Source organism: Sipha flava, unplaced genomic scaffold (genome assembly GCF_003268045.1).
Source record: "Sipha flava isolate LNK unplaced genomic scaffold, YSA_version1 75_pilon_pilon, whole genome shotgun sequence".
NCBI lineage: Eukaryota > Metazoa > Arthropoda > Insecta > Hemiptera > Aphididae > Sipha > Sipha flava.
The window spans coordinates 796,002-821,650 of NW_020273615.1; the positions used below are offsets into that span (position 1 = coordinate 796,002).

The following is a 25,649-nucleotide window of genomic DNA, read 5'->3' on the forward strand; positions in this document are numbered from 1 at the left end:
TTTTCTTATTCCGCGTCAACATTCATCCCATTCCACTTAACGATCCTGAAATATTTTCCCGTATTGCAACGTTATCTCACTAGGCACCTTACCGGTGTACGGTGTTGCTCGTGGTACATCGCTGAAAAGACGAAGATAATGTATGTCGACATACAGTCACGGCAGATGATATGTTGGCGCTACCGTGACATAAATCAGAAATTGTACCCTGCACAATCTTTACCATAACGTAATCTCTTAAACCGATAAAATGATTGGTATCAATTTCAAATTGTTCTACAAAAACAGTCGGTGGTCCGTTCGTCGTCATCTCGTGTACAATTTAGGGGCGGCTTGTCAGGGGAGACTTTGAGAATGCGTTTCCTTAAAAAAAAAAAAAAAAAACAGCTACTTGTAAATAATTACTATTAAAAAATATATAGAATATTTTTATTTTTATTGAAAATATGTTATATCGTTTTCTTTATCTATTATTATAAATTTAAGGCCACAAAATAAATAAAACCTATAGTAATTTCGACGGAAACATTATTTAAGTAATTTCGATGACAGTCGCCGTTTCAGAGAAACTGACGTTCGACAGGTTCGATCGTAACATGTAATTGTTTGGCTTATTAGAAAGAGAGGGAGAATAATCCGTGTATTATCGACGCTGTTGAAACTGGGTTCACGACAATAATTTCCGTGTCATCGCGCCATTGTTAGTCGCTGTATACCGTTATTTGCGAATTCACAAATAAGAAAATTGCAGAATTCAATTAGTTTATAAAAAAAATTACAATTAAATCAAGTTAAAAATATTAACTAAATATTAAATTAAATATCGAGTATAATTAATTTTCCAAGGATTTTTCTTGTTCGTTATTGTACGGAGTTATGTTAAATAATTTAAATCTCCCCAGAATATTTACTACGAGCCGCTACTGGTACGATATACCAAATATATATATATTTAAATGTATGTAAATTTATACGTCGGTAATTATACACTACGGCGAAACCCTACGGTTACACTGACCCAGGACGTCGAGCAACGGCACCCGATCACAAACAATGGACAGTAACGGTGGTGGGGACGCGAGTGAGGCAAGCTTTTCCCGGGGGGTGGTTCGGATCGAATACGTTTCGGGCTACCGGAAAACATCGTCAGGCGCGCGCGTTCGTCGCGGATCGGCCCCGGACAAAACTAACGGTGGACCGGCGACGATCCCTTTCCGTCTTCGGTCCGAACGCGTCGACAACGGTTACGTGTGCACCCGCCCACCATCGTTCGCTCATGACAATCCGGACCCCGATACCCACACCCAGGGCCAGAGGAAAATCAATTTGGGGGCCCTTCGACCAAAATAATAGGATATGATAAACAAAATATTCACTGAGAATAACAAAATTATTGCAAACGTATTTTTCAAAAACCTTAACCAATCAAGCTCATTTAAATTCATGCACTGCATTATACACTTACATAATATAATTGAATATTATTCATATTTTTTATAATTTAATCGCTCGATGTAATCGGACAAACATGCGCGCGAATTTAATCGCCGATGCGCAGTGTGTAAAATTACTCAGTGTAATTGATGTTTTATTATTAATTATTATATATCAAGACTTTATGGGGCTCGCTAAAAAATATTCCAACAGTTGAGCCTGAGACAAAATGGTCCCGTTGCCCCTCCTTCATCTGAACGGCCCACACCGGTCCATCGGTTCCGCGGCACGTTGGACTGTGTCATCCGCTGACGACCGAACCTTGTCATCGCAGCCATTAGCGTCTGTCACACGCCGCCGTCCTCGTTTAAGTTGTCGACAGAACCCGTCCAACGCAATGTTCATTCGAAGAATCTTTTGTGCGGTCTTTCTCTGGTTTGTTTACCGTTCGTTCTTCCTTCTACGATAACGGCGGTGAACTCATCGCCTCTCCAGCACACGTCCAATTAGCTTAATTTTATTTTTCATTATCATGTGCATCGTTGTTCTTCTCTCGTCGAATTTGTCTGGCACTACTTCGTTTGTCTTATGTTCCACCCAGCTTGTTTTTGAGATTTTTCTCCGCGTCCACATGTCCATCGCTTCCAGATTATCCCTTTCATATTCATCTATATTCATCATATATTCATGATATTCATGTTCATTTATCGTCCAAATTTCAAAACCTATAGCGATATACTCCAAACGTACGGTTTTATAAATTTCGTTCTTGAAAACTATACTCCGATATTTATCTGTAACTAGTGTCCGTTTTTAGCTGCCTAAAGATTCTTACCACCCAGGGGCCTAGCCTACCAGCCAAGTACCAAAAAAAAAAAAAAAAATGCAATACACATGTCCATATATTTATTTTTTTTAATTACGATGACGATAATATTATTATAATTAATAATTTCTTATTAAAGTATGTTAAATATATAATTATTGAAAGCAGTTTGTATAAATATATTTTTAAAACAAACTCTCCCTTAGTAGCCGTCCTGGGGCCCCGTGAATCTAAAGTTTGGCACCGACTCGCTTAAATTACGAAAACTGCGGTTGCATGCGGTAAACAAACGATGAAATCGATTTTCTACTACGATTATATCACGTTTTCACGATTCGTTCAAATCGATTTTCAAAAGTTCAGTACACGCTAACCGTGTTCAACTGTAGATTGTGTTGTACGGCTGCAAATATTCGTTCGATCTGAACGTTACTATAATAAATGTCATTTAAAAATTATAAATATAGTTCGTAGTGCTCACTTAGATAGTATTATACAAAAGTTCATATTCTGTAGTTATCTTTAACAATCTATGCACGAATGTCATGATTGAAGTTAAGCTTCAGTTACATTGAAGATTAAAAACAATGGTTAAACAATTATATATGAATATCTAATATATAGTTATTTCATATCATCGTGTTTGTTGAACCCGTTCAAACAAACCTTCCGGAAAATGGGTAAGATAGAAAAATATTGGATGTGTACATTATTTTATTCGAATGAATCAACAAAGTATAGATGTGTTGTTTTAAGTTTTTATTATTTTTAATAGGTATATATGCATTTTAATTTTATACACAATATTTTCGGAGTCATTAATTGTATTGATATCTTAAATTAGTTAAAAAATATTATTAATTTTCCCAGATTCATATTTCAATAATTGTAGTTAATTCATGACTACGGAGTGTAAATTTCAAATTATTCCAAATATGCTGTACAAATAATTTTTAAGTAAAAAGTAAAAATATTAAAAATTGTTTTAAAATATTGTTCGACCTTACATATTTTAATTTGAAGGGTATGTCACAAGTAACAGATAACTATACATTTTAAAATAGTTTATCCATTATTTGTGCTATTCCTGTAATTTGGTTTTTTATTATCGATGCTGATAGTAAGCTTATTACATGCGCTACGTCCTTCTATATGGGCGTAATACGTAATACCAAAAGTAAACCTTTCCCTTTTCCATCAATAGCCGTCTCCACCAAAAATGTATCTTTCCTTTTTCCACCAATATCCGTTCCCACCAAATGAGATCAAGTACCTATACTTTTCATGAGTTTTTCGGATTAATGTAAAATATATATATATAAATATACACACAATGCAATCAATGCATATTGTACGTTTATTGTATTTAATTGTATGTTAAACCATCATCGTACTTATGTATGTACTTTTATGTCGATTAACCATGATGATATCTAAATAATCAAATATTTTATAAACAAGTGAAAAGAAGGCACAGTTTAAATAGTGCATTAAAACTGCACGTGTGATAAAATAAAACGTAAATTTTAAAATTTATAATTCTATGATGGCTAAAGTTATCGAAAATAAACGTGGAAACAAAAAACTAGTACTAAACAATTAATTTTTTTGATCAGTTAACAAATATCAACTTATTTTATTTATAGTTAAAATATACATAATTAAGGTATCGTTTACCATAATATATAATTTTTTTCACATTTTTATATCTGATCACTTTTTTAAATGAAATTTAACATTTTCCAACCTGTGTTGTATAAATTATATAATGCCTTTACATTTATTGAATTAATAGTATATGTTAAATAAAATTATTAATATGCTATAGCTTTTAATTTAAGTGTAGTGTACAATTGTTTTGGTAAAAACGTGGTCAATATCTCATTTGGTGGAAACGGATATTGATGAAAAAGGGAAAGATATACTTTTGGTGGAAATGGGTATTGGTGGAAACGGGCATCGCCCTTTTATACAAAATGTGTTTAACCATTTGTCACTGTGCACGATGGGCCTGAATATGTTTAAAATAGGACGAAAATGAAAAATGTTTTGTTCATAATTGTATGATATGTTAATACATTTTGATATTAGATAGGAAAAACTAAATTTATACATGTATCTTATAGTGAAATAAAAGGTTAATGAGCTGTATGACAAGCGATAAATATATGTGCATGAACGTTCAGTTTACTGACATCGTCTCTACTCGTAATGTTAACAATTTTTTTTTTAATTTTCATTTGTAAAACAAGTCACTGAAATTGCACATCGTAAACTCCACCAAAAATAAAGGTCTCATACTGATCCGAACAAAAGTAAACTTGCTTCACTCCATATCTCAAACAGTCTCAAAAGAAGACTCACACGTTAGTGGTGTAGAGTCCTTCTTTATTAAAATTATTCCTCTCTAGTATTCAAAGTAGGTAGCTTCTTTGGGAGCCCTCCTACCGCGTGTCAATTTTCATATAAAAAAAAAAAATCTTTTATTCATTATTACTTGTTGTGCTTAATTGTATATTTCTATAATTTATTGTTAAATAATAAAAAAAAAAGTTTTCATTGAGTCCATAAATTTAAAAATGACATTATTTAATAGTTCTAATAGTTCTATACGTAAGTAGCTAAAACAATAATTTGTTTTTTAACAGACGTATTTTTAAATATTTTATGTCTATATTAACCTTAGTTAATTTTAATATACGTTATTCTTATTTTGTTGGTTAAATAGAAAATACTGGTACACACTGGTGTTTCAAATTTTAATTTAATTTTTATTTATGGAACATCGGGTCAACAAAAATACAAAAAAAAAAAATTAAGGAGAAACATCGAATAATAGTAATACATTTTTTATTTCATTGGTATCTTTAATATTATATAAATGAGGGATAAGTACATTAAATAACCTTGATAATATAGTATGGAATAATCCACACGCTTCCTCTACTTTTCAATATAATATAAAAGAGAAACGTTTTTATTTACAAAACAAGAAATCGATGATATAAACAACCAAATCAAAGAATCAGAACCAACTATTGTTGTATTAACTAATAGAAATTTTTAAATTAAACATGAACTGACATTAAGTCTAATTAATAGGAAAGTTTGCAATGCACTTGGTGAAAATACATCTGCCCAAATTTCTTATATATGTAATGAAATTTCAAAGGATATGAATAATATTTTTCACACAAAAAAAGGTCTGTAAATTATTAAACGTTTACTTTGCATGCCTGGATCAGAATATTTAAGTGTTTGATTCATGTGTCCTATAGATTTGATTTTAAAAAATGGCAGGCAGGAGGTGAAGAAAAGAAGCAAATGATAAACTTAAAAAAAAAAGAAATCCAAAAATAATTCAGGTTAAAAATAGGTCTAATTATCGACCAACCAACACAAAGAGGTGCAGGAATATTGAATGATAGTAATACTGCCAGGAGATTTTTGCAAATCCTTAAATGTCATCCTGGATTAAAAAAATAATTGATTGAACGTTTCGCAACAATATAACAAGTAATATCATCGGGTATCAAAATGAATTATGAACTATTTGATAAATATGCTTTGAAAACGGCCCAATTATTTATTTCAAATTATGGTTTGTTCAATATGCCAGTAAGTGTACATACAAGTACAATTTTAGTGCATGGTTCTGGCATGATTAAATTCGTTTTGGTTCCTGTTGGACAATTATCAGAGGCAACGCAGGAAGCCAAAAATAAACACATAAAGTAATACCGAGAATGCAACACCCGAAAAAATTCAAGAATCAACACTATGCAGGATCTATTTATAAATATATTAGTGTCTTCATATCATGTTATACTAATCTAAGAAAGCAAATCCGTATTAAAAAAAAAAAAAAAAACAATTAAAGCCAAACGTTTATTGGTTTTTACCGAAAACAATTATGAATACAGTAACAGTGAACATGAAAGTGGCTCTACAAGTGAAAACCGAGGAAAATAATGAAAATTAAAATAAAATATAATTTAGTATCTGTCAAACAAATTTAAAATTTAAAACATTATATTACATTTTATTTAATCTAAAGTATTGAAATAAAATTAGAAAATTTCATGTTTTGATGTCCTACTGTTAAATTGTATTATAATGTGTACATGTTATCATAAGTAATAAGTAAGTAACATATTACTAAAGAATTGTAGCCATTACAACATTAAATCAAGTGAAAAATAATTTTGTCCCATTTTAAACATATTCTGGCTCACCGCGCCGTATTGTAATCATAGTACTGTTCAATATATTACAAAGCTATTATCACGTATATTTTACGTGTAATCAGATAATGTAGTTTTTTAATATGTAAATTCCATTACATCATTTTATTATTGAAGTATACCATCGGATATAAGTACAGTCGAATGAGGTTAACTCGACATTTTTTAACTCAAAATCGTGGATACCTCAATTTTTTTTTCCGTTACCTTAAACTGTTGACACTTTTAACAAATATTTAATTAATATTTTCAATTCATCAACCATTTAGGTGAAGTTTTTAATCTAAAAATTGATTTGAGTAAATATAAAAATTGTACTTTTCAAAAAAAAAAATAACTTAAAATTAAAATTTTATCCATTTAATTCTTAAAAAAAAAAAATTGATTATCTAAAGAGGGATCTAAAAAATATTTGAATATGTTAAATATGTATTGCGATTATTTAATGTCTGTTAGAATAATTGTTCCATCCGAACACATTGTCAATGATGCATTGTTTTTATGGATAATAATTTTATTAATTTTTGTATGGAACTACATTTTAAAAAATAAAGTGTTTGTATTTACACTGCAACGAAATTAAAATGAATGTGATTAATTTTTTTTCTACGTGGATACGCGTATGTATAAGGATAATAATTTACCAACAACATAAAAGAGGAAAGTAATGAGGAACACTGAAGATAGGGAAGAAATCGTAAAAAAATACTTGTGGATCGTGATGATGCAACTTATACTTTATGATTTCGAATGTTTATGATTTATGTAACAATTACATCAAAACTGTCGTAAAAAAATTAATAAACCATGATGGTAACGTTTAATAGTATGCTTTTATTATATATTAACATCTATTACATCAAATTAAATGTAAGGACTTATTATTAAAAGCATTCAGAAAATCATTGTTTTAATCTGATCTAAGCCTAATCTAATTGTTACAAATGTTGCCTGAATACTTCCCAACTATTCGAAAATATTGGTTATTGAAAATTAAAACAACATGATGACCGTCGTCCACAAAATGTATTCTATTTTGCTACACTGGATGTAAGGTGTACAAGATGATATATTTCTTAAAAAGTAAACGCAGATAAGGTGTGGGCACAAAAATGGTCAACACTGTGCAACATGCCCAAATTGCAAGAACAAGTTTATTAAATATTTCTACACACTTTATTCTGCTCCAAATTGTGCCTTTTAATACTGAAAATCTTTTGAATATAAATATTAATAATTTATATTCTTATATACAGGTCACGTTTACTAAAGGTTTTCTTGTTATTATTTTCATCCAACATTCCAATCATTTTTATTAAATTTTCAAGATTTTTCTTTAAATGCTTTCCCTCCCCTTTTTTTAAAAGCGGTATTCAATTAATATAAATATTTATTTTTGGTTTGAAGTGGTATTGCTGAAAGTAATATGACAGAGCTACTTTCTATCGTGGAAAGTAAATATTTGAAGTACATAAAACATAAGTACTTAATTTTTTTTTCTGTGTTATATGACAGTATACAACAAACATTAAAAATGTAATATAATAACTGTGAAAGAGTAAGTATGAATATTTACTGTGAACATATGAAACTTACGTGATTTACTTTTTACAACGAGTAGTATAACATACGCTATACATTTCAAATATTAGTACTTACTAGAAATACTGCATTATGATAAACTATACGTAATGAAAACAGTTTTTGATTATTTATAGTATTTATAGTTACAATTAAATTCATTTAGAATAAAAAATGTTGATGAAAATCATGTATTTATCTAATAATAATCAATAATTAAAAAAAGGTTTAAAGGTTTAAAAAAAGTTTTATTTCAGAAATAGTTTTTAATTTTAGTTATAGTTAGGGGATTATATTGTTTTTATTTTATTCTACTTTACTATGTCATCGAAAATTAATGGGTATCTAAAATCAATAGTTATTGATTGTGTACGATACATTCAGACCTTAGTATAAGAAAACTACAGTTAATTATAACTACCCGTTGGCTGCAAAACCATTATTAATAAAACAAACGTTGGTTATCATGAGTATCACCCGTATCTCACATTAAATATTCCCATGTGTACCACGAGAGTGACCAATGACTCAGCTTCAATTGAGTTTGGATCGCCATTATTCAACTGTGGTACACTCTATTAGTTTCTAATAACTATTACTGTGCAAATTTCCCGGTCTAGGTTATCTCGGCGTAAACCATTTTGGCGTGAACCCATTTCTGTGTAGACCCATTTCGGCGTGCATTCAATTCTTTTAGACTTATATTTTTTAATTGAAAATTTGATTTTTAAATCAGAACTAACAACTATGCCGAGGCAGCCAACAGACGACTTAATTTACAAATAGATGTGCAGTTTCCAACCTTATGGACATTCATTTCTTGTTTGAGAAAAATACAATCTGGTCGTGATACGTTTTATAATCAATTAGAAGCTGGAAAAAGTCCCCTGGAAAAAAAATAAGTAAATCGATGTAGATAAAAGAATAAAAATCTAGTAAATAATTATAACAATCGTGACATCATTAGTTTTTTAAAGGGTTGGTCCATAGTATTAGTTGTCATTACTTTATTTTAATTTTATTGATATTAGGTTAGATATATAGAGGAATAATCATTATTATCATTATTATTGTTGGCCGATGGCGTATTTATGTAGCGTGTTTAGAATCATATACTATACCAGCATACAGCACGTTTATAATAAAAATCATATTAAAGAATATAAGTCTAAAGGAATTGAATGCACACCGAAATGGGTTCACGCCAAAATGGTTTAAGCCGAAATGGCTATGCCGAAACGGCCACGCCGAGATGTCCTGGTCTGATTTTCACCTGATGCGTAAAGAGTAGTCGTCGGAGAGAAACATATTCAATATTATAATATATTTAACTAAATGAAATACCGGTTTTTTTCAACTAATTTTAAAAATAAAAATTATTATTACATTAGAATAATAAAGACCATAGTACCTAAATATACTTTTTTATGTTATCCTCCAAAATGTTACAAATGTTACAAATATTTTTGTACATTATTTCAGTTTCAGAAAATAAAACACGGGAAAGTATTTTGGTAATACCAAAAAGTTCTAGTATTAAAATCATATTTATAATATAATATTGTATTTTACAAATTGGGAGTTATCTAATAATATTAAACACAATTATTATATATTGAATATTGATAATTATTTCATCCAACATTATTTGAAGTTGTTAAAAGTTCATGGTTTGAAATTCAGTAAAAAATATTTTAACGAAGTACTTCGCTTACATGTAACAATACAGGTACACACCCCTACAATATAGGCAACCCGAGTGTCTTCCCTGTTGGCCTCCTTCGTGACTCTAGGCGGAGCAATCACGGTAAAAATACTTGGGATTGCCTATAAACGTATAATAGATGATGCTAGTCCTCTATAGTGTTTTAAATGTGATTTTATTTTTATATTTAAATAAATAATATCTACATAAAAGTAAATATTAACAGTAAATCGGACTCAACACCTAATGGTCCATGTGACCACAAACTTTGGATTAGTGATTCCATACAGAATCTCAAGTCAAAGCAATAAAATTTTTAATGCTATCCATCATAATGACAACAAAATCATATAAAAAGGCAAAATGACACATCAAACACAACCATTTTCGATACCAGTGCAACGTAGTACGAGTATATATGGCATCTTATTACTGGCCTGCATACGGATATACTTTCCACTTTGGGATATTTTTACAGAACTCCCGAGAGGTTAATATTCCGGTACATGTCTATACAGTAATGCCTGGAATATTTCATCGGACCAATTTTCTTTTTCCTCGTGTCAGGCATCATATATTTAAAATTAAAATAAACATGTAATTTATAAAACAAAACTAAGTAGTTAATATCAAATAAGTAAAATATAAGTAATAGTAACACACTAAAATGATAGTAACAAGTAATGCATATAAGTAATATGCACATTGCATAATAATTATATTTTTTCTTTTGTCCAGTATATGGCTGTATTTACCGCCTTCTTGTTGCTTATTATAAGTTCCTCTTGTTTCCTCTGTACATGGGCTTGGCCCTCGTGGGCAAACAAGTAGGTGTGACGTTGTCTGCTCTTGTCCACATATGCAATTTATGTCTTGATCTCTATATCCCCATTTTCTCATATTTTCTTTTGTCCGTCCTACACCAACACGCAGTTTGTTCAGTGTCTTCTATACTGGCTATTTTAGGTTCTTACCAGAAGGTAGTCTTTCTGATGGTTCCATCCATCTTTTACCGTTGGTGTCCATTATCAGTTTTTCCACTCACATATCCTGCTTAGTAAGGGTGTTTCCGTTAGCTCTTCAGTTACCTTTAGGAAAGACTTTCTTGATTTTAGACGGGAAGTGGGGTCATTTTGGCCTTATATAGGGTGCCTTATGACTGAACCAATAAAATCCACAATAAGTATTACTCAGCATTCAGCAAGAAGAATATTCAGAAGTTTGTTCGGTCATCTACCTGTAAGCCAACCACCCAGCCCACTAGGAGAAGTTCTGCCCTTGCTGCATCCCCAGTGAAGCACGTTCTACTTACTGACTTCAGGAAGGTTAGGCTGCTGCTGCCCAGTCCATCATATTAGATCACTGTTATACAGTACAATTACGTAAACTTATTTATTCTTGTCTGTGATTGTGAACACATTTTGTTTGTTATATGTATATATACACTTTTAGGAGTGCTCAATTTTTGATAAATATTATTATTACATTGTAATTTCTTGTATATATATACAGTGTGATTCAATAAGCATAAAACACTCATTATCTCAAAAACTATTCACTTTTTTCAATTTTTTTTTTCTTCAAAATGTTAGATCTATGCTGTTCTTGAATTATATATTTGTTTAATATTTTTCACCCTTATATTAGTTAAATCACCATCAATTTTTGATTTTTAAATAGCAACCTATACTTAAAATGTCATAATTTTGTGAGGCTTTTTTTCTTATGAATTATCACGTTTAAATTTTCATTTTCCTTTTATACATTGACGAGATATAATTCCTCAAAGTTAGGTGGTTTTGGGTGGTTTTTGTGTGTTAGTATGTGATATCTAATCGGTTAATACCATAAGTTTAATTAATAAATTCGATATTGTTCCACTTCTAGATATATCGGTGATAATCGTTGTACCAACTCGCTACAATAACTTATTGAGGTAATATCATACAAGTAATTGGATCATTACTGTCATTTGTCACATAATGCATACATACATGCGTGTAATCCCCTTGTCCCTACTACAAAATACCTGCGGGCACGGAACAATACGGTGATGTCTGATTAGACTGATTCACGATTAGGTAAAAATCATAGATTACTTTTTGGGTAAAATAAACTAATTTCGATCAGCTGTTATTTGTAATGTTCTGTGAACGATTTCAGATATCGTTTTTCATGGTTACATGATACGTAAGTATACCTTATGTCAGGTTATCGTGAAGCACATGACTACATTGAGTAGATTAACTGTTAGGTTATAAACTTATAAGATTCTAAGAAATAACTGAATCGTGCTCGTGTGTTGTTAATGCAAATAAAGTTTTACTTTTTAATATTTTACAATTTTAAGCATTTTAATGGTGCACTTATTTTATAATTAAGTTCAAGTACAATGTTCTTGTATATATTTTACCTAAATTGGTTAGTCTCATGTAAATTGGCGAGTAGGTACATATTAAGGACAATTTGTTGGTAGTTTCTACAATTAAATAATTAAAACAATATGTCAAGTTAAAACATTTTGATTTCAGCTTAATCATTTATACATCTAAATTGTTTAAATGTATGGTATATGGTTCCCTGGTATCTACTGGATAATAAATGTTTTTTGTATAATCAAGTGACATAGACACTACATAGAAATATTACTTACAACTGAGTTTCTGCTAATTATTGAAGAGTTTTGTTTCTTTTGGTATTTCAATTTGGCACATAGATAGTCTAAGATTATCTATATTTACTACAAACATACTTCGACAGATGATTTGATTTCCACTTTTAAATTCATAAAAAAAATGAATTTACAATATAATATATTATGTATGATTTATACACATAATATATTGTGATTCCAAATCGGAATTTGAATATGTTATACTGATTTACTTTCACATACAATTTGGAAGATTCTATATGAATGTTAAAATTATATACATACTACTATTTCCAATTACATTTAAAAATACCAATATTTTGGTATCAGTGAAAAATAAAATTATTGCTTCACATATTGGATTTAAATATAACTACAAAATAAATTAAGTAAGTATACATTTTTTTAACTGTAATATTATTTAACTATTATACTGTCAAAAACATGTTTAGGTAATCAAGATAACTGCAAGGAAGTGAAAAAAAATCTATTTAGACTAATTGTTCATCACCAATGATATTTATTGAAACCTTAAAATTGTGCTAGTGTTAATGTTTTGTAGTTTGTATATTTTTTATAATTAATCTAAATGAGGTGACAACATCAATCATTACAACTTAAAAGATAAATGTATGTTGTGTTTAATACACATACCTACCCATGCTTAAATAGTGTAAATTAAATAAAGAATTTAAAAAGATTGTAAGTAGATATGTGATTAATTATTAAACATATACATATAAATGATTACTATGTGATTGTTCAATATAAAGTAGGTATTTAAAAAATGTATGATTTTTTTTTTAAATTATTTATAGTAATTTAGTATAAATACTAAATTCTTCTGTCAATGATTGGTGTTGTCATTAAATAGTTATTTGTACTATATACAAGTTGAAATATTTTTAATAGCATTTTAAAAATTTTACTTTAATTCTAAGCTTGGGGTTATTGGAAAGTTTATTTTAATTTCTTGAATACATGTTATATCTTTACTCATATTTTGCATAACTACAAAACGACAATTTTGATATAACTGTATCATCATTTTGGAATAGAATTTTCATTGTCCTGAACTTATAAATTAAAGTAACATTTTATAATGGTTCATCATATTAACAGTGGCGTTGAAGTTCTTAAATTTAATCGAGCAAAAAATATTTTGAAAGATCAGAATATCTAAATATATTAAAATGTACTTTTTGTGGGAGGGATCTCCCATTTTGTCTTAATTTTCTCTCCTATTTCAAAAAAATGTATTGATGTTTAATTTAAAAAAAAAAATTCAATTTTGAATCTTAACCACACATTTTATGTACTTTTTATTCAAACTATACAGCTAAAATACGAGATTTTTTCTCAATCATTAATACAGAAACATACCTTTTTGGAGGGAGGGTTAAGACTAATTATATGCACAAAATATGAATCATTATTTTTACGCACTAACTAATCACCCATTTAAATAAAAATAGCTTGTTGAATGTTTATATTATTTAATATACATAGATATTTGTATCTGGGACAGTATAAAATTACCTCATTTTACATTTTCAAAAAATTTCGGGCTGGAGCTCAACATAGGGTTTGTCGTCACTGAATAATAATATAAAATGTTAAGGAATCCATCATGAATATAATTCAATTAAATTAGTTCAGAGATAATTTATTTATCCCAGGTTATGTAATATTTATCTTTTTAAATTATTATTTATTCATATGTATGTATAGTATTTTATTTAAAATTATAACGGCTTTGATGGTCAACTATAAAGTGTATGAATGTCATTAACGTATAAGATGAAAAAAAAAAAAAAGCAATTACAGTGTAAATTAAATATTATTATTTTTTAAATCTTAATTTTAAATTTTCGCTTATCTAACTTAATGTTAGAAAATTAACAATTTTATATAATAATATGCAGGTAGTAAAGCGGCGTTTAGCCTCGGACACCCTTTTCGTTAGATATGTAATTAAATTTTTGCCCCCTCTAATAAATTTCCAAGTTATGCCTATGCCATATTATATATTTATATTTTAATAGATTTAGTTAAAGTTAAGTTTGTACACTAATAAAACACTTATTATTTCAAAAAGTATTAATGTATTATATGTTTTTGAAAATATTTTTTTTACATGTTTTCAATTTGTGTGAGTGGCTTATGAGTTATAAGTATTTTAAGTTTCGATGAGCGGAATAGAGGACCAATAATTTGCGAGATAATAATAACTCATTATTCACTCTTCCAAAATAAAATTTTTATGTATTGAAATACTCAGAAAAATATCGGAATATGAAATTAAAAATGTTTTTTGTAGCAACCTAATACCAGGAAAAAAAATATTTATTATAGGTTTATTTTTTTGGACACTTAGTTTACGAGATTATTTATTAAGTAAATACATTTTTAAATGTTTTAATAATAATAAACTGTATAAATATGAGAATAAACATATTGTATGTCGACAGAAATGATAACACTGATATGAGAATAGTCGTGACCGCACCACCCAACCCCACCAGTGATACTCCGTCAATTAGTATAAGATCTCAAATATTTATCAGTAAATGATGAAGTCATGTAGTTGGGATTACATACGATAAGACGTAACATTTCAATATAATAATAACTTATAATATGTATAGCAATAAAAGTCACTGTCGGAAGTAGGTACACTAATAATCATTTATCACCGTCGAACGGTATCAAGTTTATTACTTATAACTTCTGGTTTTTAAAGGCGAACAGTATTGCTGCGGTCTGAGTTACTGACTAAGTATAACACAAATATCTCCCGAAACCACACAACTTTGAGGAGCTCTATCTTGTCAACGAATTAATGAAAAATGGAAATTTAAACGTAATAATTCATAAGAAAAAAAAAATTACTAAATTATGAAATTTTTAGTATGGGTTGCCATTTGAAAAACAAAAGTTGATGGTGGTTTACCTAATAAATATAAGGGTGAAAAATATTAAACAAATATATAATTCAAGAACAGTATAGATCCAAAATGTTGAAAAAAAAAATTTGAAAAAAGTTAATAGTTTTTGAGACAATGAGTGTTTTACGCTTGGTTAATCACCCTGTGTATACATATATATAAATAATCATTATATTTATTATTAATATAACGTGCCCATAAGAAAATAACAACAACAAATACTATATCCATCTTGTGTGTGTGTCCGTTATACACATATAAATATGCTCAAAAAATGGTGTGCTTGTAACGATAAAAATTACCATTTCAACAATTCTTATTTGTCAGAATATAAGGAGATATATCATTTATCTTGATATATGTAAGTGGTGAATATTAAGTTTTAAAGCCCAAAAAAAAGCAATTTTATTTTATTTTGTTGAAAAATAACACTCCAATGGAAATCTATTTCCATCCCAATGCAATCAAAACCATTTTATAAAGAATGTTAATATTTTCCAACTGTTGCTTTTTCGTTTTTTCGTTTTCTACGAGCAAATATAAAATAAATCCTATCAGATATTTCCTCAAGTTTTATGTATTATACTAAGTGATATCAAATCAATGCAATATACTGATAACATAATTTAAAAAATATTAATACGCTCATAACAATGTGAGGCTATTTTAATATTTTATGTTGTCCCAAAATCGATAATCTTCAAATAGAAATTGTTTTACGTAACTATTTAATCATTATCTTATTCAGAATATGAAAATTAGTAAATGAAGATTTATATTATCATAATTATTGTTTAAATGGCAGTTAATTTGTAAACAATACACATTAGGAAAATATATTAAATGACATAGATATTTTGGAAAGTATATAATCGATAAGGTATTGGAACGTTTGTTCTATTTATGAGTATTATCCTTACGCTTGTATGAATTAATTGAAATTTAATACTAAAAAGTAACGATACTGAACATAATATTGCATTGTTAATTGCAACAATTATTGTGTAAAATAAAAAGTTTTTGCACCTCCCAAAGGAATAGTTATAATGTACATAATTTTTCAACTTTAAACCGTAAATAGTAAAAAACTTTCAGTCTGTGTTTTTGAAAAAAAAAAAAAAAGCATAAATAAATAATACCTCTTGGGATGAATAAATTACCTACAAATGTGGTTTGATATTGATTTTTTGAAAATCATGTTTCTACTTGAATCTAGAGAGTAAAATATTCAAAACATAAACGACCTGCTGACAAGAGAAATGGATTACAATTTGAAATGTCATCTCGAATTATAATTACTAAATCCATAGTATAAATAAATATTATGTTTTTCTCGGTCTAAAATATCATTTTTATCTTAAATATTGATAAGCCTTGTAATTTATGCTATATGCACTAATCTGTGCTTCCATTCCTTGTTTACAAAAATTTTAACGATACGATTTAAAATTTCTATTCTGAATTCGTGTGTTACAGAGTCAGAAACAAGGTGTAACCGGAACAACGTGTAAGAATGGTGATGACGTCCGGTTGCCAATCTCATGGACAGCATCAGAAGTTCATTGCGTTGCTGATACTATGCTTTTTGGATTGCGGTCAAGGTGACGGTAAAGGTAAGTTGGTTTTTTGGTTTTACTTGGCTGCGGACGGGGATTGAGCTTATTTTGCAAATTTTGTGTTATGCAGATGCTTCTGCCCTCGCGACCGTAGCATCAGACCTTAGTCGGTCTGATTTAATGGCACCGTGTTCTGGATACGTGGTATATGTCATGTTCCAAATTGCCAAAGTTTCACAATCAAGGAAATCCTAAACACTTGCTCTTCCTTCTAATTATAATGGGGATCTCTAATGGCACCACTGCTTATATGGATGACCTAAACTTAAACTACGTTATACGACAGCATGGCTGCGTGTGATTATTTTAATTGTGATTACATGTAATCAAATTATGAAATTAACGTAGCGAATTGTTTGGGAAATATTTTTGGGTACGATAAGTTGTGCAACATAACGAATTAAAATACAGTAAATTACTTTGCGTATTTAACATTTGTATCGGAGACACGTACTTACTAATTATAAGTTATGAAGTTTTTCGAGTAAGCAAATTTATTTTAGTTCTTTATAATTTAAAATCAAAAACTAATAATAATTATTATCGGCTTATATTTTGAACACTTTGTGTTAAAACGTACGGGAATACTTTGTTTTATTATTTCCACATGTAGATCACTTCTTTTGACATTCTTTACAATTTCAAATTAATACTTATTACATATGGTTCAAATTAAATTAATTATTTTTTAACTCAATAAACATTTCCAAGAACTCATGTATGAATCAGTAACTATGGAATTATGTATAATGAATTAGTAATTGAATTAGTTATAACGATATATATATATATATATATATACTAGTTGACCCGACAAACATTGTTTTGACATATAAATTATTTCTAGAGAAAATTTTGCTAGAAAAAAATAAATAATTTAATATAAGTGTGTAAGAATGTGGTATATAAGTGGAAGAGGTATGGAATGCTATGAACAGTGACGAAGTATAAAAAGGAAAAAACATCAAACATTTATTTTTTTAATAATTTATTAAAATGCATCCTTTAAAATTATATATATCGCTAATTATGATAATATTAGTAAAAATCAATATCAATATCCCTTAGTGCAACAAAGCGTACAACATTTTTTGTCATCCCATCTTTCGCCAACACAAACAAACTGTATGGTTTGAGAGCACGCCACGTATAATCGTCCGTGTGAAAAACATGATGTGCTCAAATCTAAGCCACAGACAGACATCGTATGGCCTTGAGACTTATTGATAGTCATTGCAAATGCCAATTTAATTGAAAATTGAAGGCGTTTAAATTGTATTTGCACATCTGTGGGTGTAATAGGGATTCGCGGTAATACTATATTTTCACCTTGGAATTTGCCGTTTAAAATGATGGCTTCGATAACATTTTTCATTAATTTTTTAATAACTAATCGCGTTCCGTTGCACAACCGTAGTGAGTTCAAATTACGAAGCAAAATAACCGGAGATCCAACCTTCAGTTGTAAATTATGCGGTGGTTTGCCTGGTAAATCCAATGAATTTAAAAACTTTGATAATTTACAGCTTCAGTAGCATCGCAAACTGTATCAATAGAATTGAATAATACCAAGTCTCCTGGCAACAAATTTTGTATCTTGAGATTCAATTTGTAGATTCCAAATTTTTTGCTGCTAAAATTGCTCTTTCTGCCATCTACTCATGATTTGTGTATTGTCTATGTACATTGGGAAATATCTGGTCAATGAAAGCATCTTGCGAATCAATGATTGTGCCGAAATCGGTCGGTAATTGTATGCATGCCGTTTCATCTATACTAACTTTCCCATCACCAATATCTAAAAATTGTTCTAAGAATCTTTCTCACGCAGCTTTGATTAAATCGCAAGTATCGTAATCGTTCGCTCTCTATCTTTATATTCATGTCGACCATGAATTGTTGACAAACTCACGACATCGTACAATAACGTTGTCCTGATCGCATCTTATCATCAACCGATATGCATAATAATCCTTCGAACTAACTTCTTGATTATTTTGGCACCTGTTACGGGATCTTGTTTAATATTTATGCAATACTCGTCATTTAATACTAAAATAAAATTAATAGTTTTTAAATAGTTTTTAATAGTTTTTTAATAGTTTTTTTAATAGTTTAATTTAATAATGTATTTTCAACTGCGTAGTTATCGACTGGGTCGAAAATTATTAAATTATACTACGATTTATTAAACAATAGCACTTTTCCAAAATATTTTTTCATAATAACCTTCTCCTGGCAATTACAAATATTTAAAAAAAATTTGAGCCAAATTGGCCAGCCGTTCTCAATTTATAAAATGTTATTCGTTTTTGGCTCCATTTTTGTATATAGATATATTTTATTTTTTTATATTCCATAAAATGAGACGAATTTGTTTTTAATTAAAAACAAATTAACTTTAACACTTCATTATTTTCGTCTTCAGAAGAATATTGACGTTCATTATCTGATTCTGGACTGGTTGTATATCTATCACGCACCAGAGTCCTATTAAAACGTAACCTTCCATTTATGCCAGTCGTACCGCCTACTCTTCATTGTGTTTCCAAAAAAAACATTTAAGATTTAGATAAAGTAACCGGTTGAGTTTCTTATAAACGTATAAAACTACAGTTAAATTATTTTCGTTTCTACCTTGTGAATGGGATCTAGATTTTTTTTTTTTTTAATTTTTAACGTGCAATTTTCGTATAAATGTTCGCTATGGTTACTTCTCAAAAGTAAAAGCAAAAAGTGCAATCGCGTCAGAGGCAAAACTGCAACGTATTTGCAACCCACGGACTGTATACTGACATGAAAGTTATTATACTGACTACGATAGTTATTAATGTTTACTTAACAACTGTACCCGGTGATAATCCGAGGTTAACATGTATTTCCGGTAAACACCCGCTCTTAGACAAATAAAATAATGAAAACGTGAGGTAGTGACATGGCAGTGTTTAAAAGAAAAATGCACCGTCGGTAAAAATAATATTGCGGACGTTGTGATGTTTTTGTTTGAAAATAGAATAGAATGATTGTGTGTGTATTATTATTAAAACAAATCAAAAACAATTTAAAATAGCGAATATAAAATAAAATCGTGAATAACTAAAATAATAATTAATACAAATAATAAGTGAATAATAATGCATTTTTGTATAATAAAATGATAAAAACAATATTATATTTATAATATTAACGATAATAACAACAATGTCCGTGTCAATCATAATAGTAATAATAAAAATTATATTAATAAATCATTATATTACTGTCATGCGAACTTGTAGTTGAAATACTTAAACTATTCATAACTTTATAATTAATTTTACATATTTGTAGAAGTATTCAAAAATGTATAATGAGCTGTCAATGTCAAATAATCCACAGCTGCATAGTGCTTAAAAATGAAAACAAACCGAGAACTAAAACCTTCGACTACTTCCAATCGTCAATTAATATTATCTATATTGCTGAATACTGTGGTAAAGCTTTATCAAGTCCTATCGGTTTTTATTTATAATAATAACCATAACATTAATAGTTTTATTTCAGATACCATGTCACATGCTATAAATACAGAACACAACGATTCCAACAATTTGAAACTTTAAGTTATGTAACATTCGATTAAATATAGTTATATAGAATAATGAATAATCATAGAAATTAAAATAAAATCGAGTGATCAAAAATTAAAAATAAATCAGTAGGTTAAGAATAATATTATATTCTAATAATTATTCGAATAATCCTTATGATTTGACGATTAACTCGGAAATAACATACACATCATACAAAATATTTTTTTTTTGCTAGAACATTAACTATGTAATTTGAGGAAAATAATTATGGCAAATATACATAAAGTGTGGTCGACGTTGCACTTTGGGACTCGGGGTGTTTGTGGTCTTATACGATGGATAACGAACGGTTAGCAACCATTCGTTAAAACTTGTGTATAATAATCCTGAGTAATTTTCTGCGGCAGCCCGGTTGGGTAGTGGTGTTCTAAGAAGTGGCCAGATGGAGCGGATGGTAAGTTTTGATTTCCCACAGGTATAATTGAGTAAGAAGAAGGCAGCGGTGGTGGTGAGCGATGGCAGCAGTGATGGCAGGTGAAGCCCGTGAGCGTCAGGACGTGGTGAGAAGGTAGTAGAAATAAAAGTGGAACTGTTTTCACCAACGAGCATTGTTATAATAACAATAATAATAATATAACTACGGCACTGAGGAAAACGATTAGTGAGTGAAATCGTAAAAGTGTGTAACGGGCGGACGACGAATCGTTAAGAAGGAAACCACGGCGGAAGGTGCGGGGGAGTGGAGGACGCGTGCTGTTATCCTGCGCCACCATTCTCGTACTTATGCATCCCGCTAATGCGAATTTATCCCTAACACATGAGGGTTAAAGAAGCGTGTTGTCCGTGTGATGACATCGTGTACGGTGCACACATCGTGATTATAATAATGATAGTGATAAGAAAAACAATTTGATCTGGAAATTGTATGCTTTATAATATGGAATAAAATGATGTTTGATAGAGTTAAATAAATTAATTAATTAACGAAAAATTCGTTTAAATATAAATGTATTTATTCAACTTCCTTCGATCGAGAAAATTATTAATAAGTTTACTATCTTTAGATCATATGCATAGGTGGATATTGGGGATGACTCGGGGGAGGGCTTAAGCCCCCCCCCCCCCTGAACGTAATTAAACTACACCAGACGTCAAAACAAATTGTGTATTTTAATATTTGATATTTATAATTTTTATTTTATTTTGTTGGTATACGAGAATGGTCTGAAATATTTACAGACTATCATTATTGGAGAAAACCATAATTTTTAGGTAATAAAGAAAATAAAGGAATAGATTTATACTATTAAAATAAATAAAAAAATTAGTAGCTATTCAATGTTTCATATTTTTATGTTCCTATTACCTGTACATATTTAGTGCCTCAACTAGAATAAAGTAAGAGTAGCCACTAGTTAGTGGGTTGATGCGTCTAAAAATGTTAAGCCCCCCCCCGCGGATGTGATCAAATATCGACCTATGACAATATGTTTATCCTATACAATGTGAATCCTCTAAACTAAATCGTGAGAGTTTTGAGGATTTTGAATGCAATTTACATTTAATCAAATGTAAAAACTCAAATTTCGGGTCCATAAATTTCTGATTTTTTTTAAAAATAATGAAAATTGGGTAAAAATAAAAACGCAAAAAGAAATGTGTTACAAAGTTGTTCATTCTCATTTAAGATTACATAAATTGAATTAGTAACAATAAGAGCCTTGTACGGAAATATTTGGAAAACCATACAAAGTGGAAATCCCAGTTCAAATGATAACACAAACGTATGATACGATTTGTGTGTGTGTTAGGCGTGTCTAAACATTTTTTGCGGGTATGGACAGTAAAATTTTTCATTAGGAATATTGAAATTTTCATTTAGTATACGAATACAAGGAATGACATATACAATACACTACCTCGAGAACATACATCTTTAGTAATTCTAGCTACTGTTGTAGCTAGTAAATAATATACTTACTTTCTTAAAAAAAATAAAAGGTCTATAACATAACATATAACTACACGGGTACTTATAGCTATGGATATTAGATAATAAATATTGTTGGTTAATTTTTTTCGCACACATATTATACATATAATATTTTATGTAAAATATTAATTATTTAGTTCTGTTTTATTCGAATATTCTTTTTACTTTTTAGTAATTATTTTTAATGATTTGAGCTTAAATTTAAAATGGAGCTGGATTTTTCAGGATTGGCTATAACTATAAACACGCATATGGTGTATATTTATGTGCGTGCGTGCGTGCGTGCGTGTGTGTGTGTGTATGTGTGTTTTCGTGCACGCGCGTTAGAGCAACATACGGAAGGTATATTGGTGTATAAATGTATACATAGTGTTTGTCCATTACTCGACGGACGAAATAACTTTTGTTGCGTTCAATTTTTTTTTAATTTTTTCATCGAGCTGAAACACTACATTGGAGCAGACTGTTGAGCATCATTGTACACAAAACGTTGTTTGGCAACGATCGATGAATGCATATACCAGTATACGTAAATGTTTAACGTCCCACGTCAATATATGATGGCCAATATAGACTAATAGCCCACACTACGGTTTCACACTGATATTTGTGTCGATCAAGTTCCGTTTTCCCGATCGACCCGGCCGCAACGATCGTCAATAACTTCCGCTTATCCGTTGTTTGCAAAACTATACGTATAACCTCGTTGACGTACGAAATTCGCGGCGCTGTTCGACCGTTGTCCGAGTCCTCGGTAAATCTGGACCGCTTTCTTTATAAACACCTGGGAGGATTCACCACCGCGACCGGTCCACCGATCAAAATGCCAATTAACCCAAACTGAATCTATATATTTATACCTGTATACCTGTACAACGCATCGGTTGTTTTCAGACAGGCGATCGCACATACGTATTAATCTCCCTCTGTTCGATCCACAACCCAGTCGATAATTGCGTTAATATACAAGTATACTCGTCGAACTACAGTTTCCGATTTGATTTGCTTTATTTTAATTTTTTACCTATTAACGGTGTTGGTAGTGATGGACAAATACCCGGTACATATAATTTCAGGTAATACCCGATAAATCAGATGAATTTATTTTCAATGCTATAACCAATTCATGGATATCACATACTTTTTTACGATTATTTCCTGACTTATTCATATTTTTCCAAGACTGATGATTAGTGTACATAAATTATATTTATGAAGTTTTTGTTAATATAATTCACTTTGGAAAATTTGATTATTTTATTACAAATATTACATAGCACTTTTTTATTGTCTCCACCGCGATGGTAATGCTTCCACACAGGATCTTTTACTCGACCCATGACTAAAAAAACTATTACTAAAATAAATAACAATTGACAAAAGAACTTGTATTGATCAGTTAGTAGTAGTATAAGTTGTAACATTGATTATAGAATAGATCTATTCTATAATCAATGGTTGTAGTATCAGTGATATGATATCGATACCTATCAGTAGTAAAAATAGAAGTATACAGTTTGACCATATTAAAAAAAAAATATTTACCCAAATTTTTTGGTAGGTAAATATTATAATGGGTAAATATCCAAAATATTTACCTACCCGTCGGGTATTTACCCGCAGCACATTAGTAGGTGTTGGTACACAACTCGTATGCGTGTTCCCATACTGCCTTTGATTCGTGGTGAACGAATTCGGTCGTTGATCGTTTCCCCGTGCAGGTAAAACGATTATTATTATTGTTGTAGGTACCCTCGGATACAAGCCGATTTACCCGGGACACTATTGAATCTCAAATAACAAAAAGCAAAATGCTGTAAACACATTGCGTATACTATTTAACATAACGCGAATGGGTACCAGGAATCCCTTTGCCGTTTTAACATAGCGAAATTTTGCATAACTAAAAAAAAAAAAAAAAAAAAATAATGTAAATGCGTTCAATATTCTATTCGAAAAATATCTCAAAACAAAACATAGTTGTTGTTTAATACTTTTATTAGATCTGAAACACTATATAGATATATATACATACATAGTAGGTCAATTTTGCATTTTCCTATAACAGGAATGAGCTCAACATATAACATTATAACATTCGGTCATTCATATCATTTTAATTCTGCTCACGTTAATTTTTAAATTTTTGAAGTAAAAAAATAAAATTAATCTGATAAAATGTTGAGAAAACGAAACAAAATTATGTATAATTATCTATTCAATAATATGTATTTACTTAACTCGAAGTGCCTTACAGTTGAAACATTTTAAACCCTAAAGATGATGCTAGGAATGTAATTACAAAATACGAATACATTAAAAATATTGATTTAACCAAACAACACAATTGAAATAATTTATAATCATGATTTTGTAACTACTTTTTTTTTTAAACGTTCACTACCCATTAATATTCTGTTTTTAAATAATTAAACCATTCAATACTTATAAAAACAGTACGATTTCGTAATTTTATTAGAACTATTTGACAAATATTAAGTTTCATTGGATTACAAATTACTACAAGTTTGTTATCAGCCTGAAAATTAGTTGGATTTAACTTACTATAACTAATTTGGGTACTCGAATGAACCAACCACACTGATTGAGATTAAACTAAGTTAATATAAATTTATTATGATGAATTAGATATCGAGTAAAAAAATATTTGTTTAAAATTAACATAACAGTTATTTAATTATAACTGTAATAAGTCAAGGTGAAATCGTAAAAAAAAATGTATTTAAAAATAATCATAAATAATACTAAGAGTATTAAAATAAATGTGATCGAAAAGTTTTATTAATCTTATAGTATTAAAATAGATCATAAAAACGAATTAAAATAATTCAACAGATACCGCAAGAATAATATTATTATTACTATGGTAAAATAAAAATAAATAATATTTATGATACGATAAAAAAGTATTTGAAGTTTATTTCAAAAACATAAAATTTGTTATTGGGTTAAGTCATGACAGAAGTTTGTTTTTCATTGTGTATTATAAAAATATTTTAAAATTAAAATTTCAAAATCTGTAGGAGAAAGAATCGAACAAAAACGAAAAAACGTTA

The 25,649-nt window shown here is 29.4% G+C and overlaps 1 protein-coding gene across 2 annotated transcripts in view; it reads left to right on the forward strand.

Moving 5' to 3' along the window:
* The window catches only part of LOC112692589 (hemicentin-2-like), a 475,200-nt gene that overhangs the window by 341,505 nt on the left and 108,046 nt on the right, over nucleotides 1–25,649 (forward strand). For both annotated transcript variants that reach the window (XM_025567313.1, XM_025567314.1), the window contains one exon: nucleotides 16,868–17,004. In XM_025567313.1, coding sequence (XP_025423098.1) covers nucleotides 16,905–17,004 — 100 coding nt within the window. In that variant the 5' untranslated portion in view covers nucleotides 16,868–16,904. The remainder of the gene's footprint in view (nucleotides 1–16,867; nucleotides 17,005–25,649) is intronic.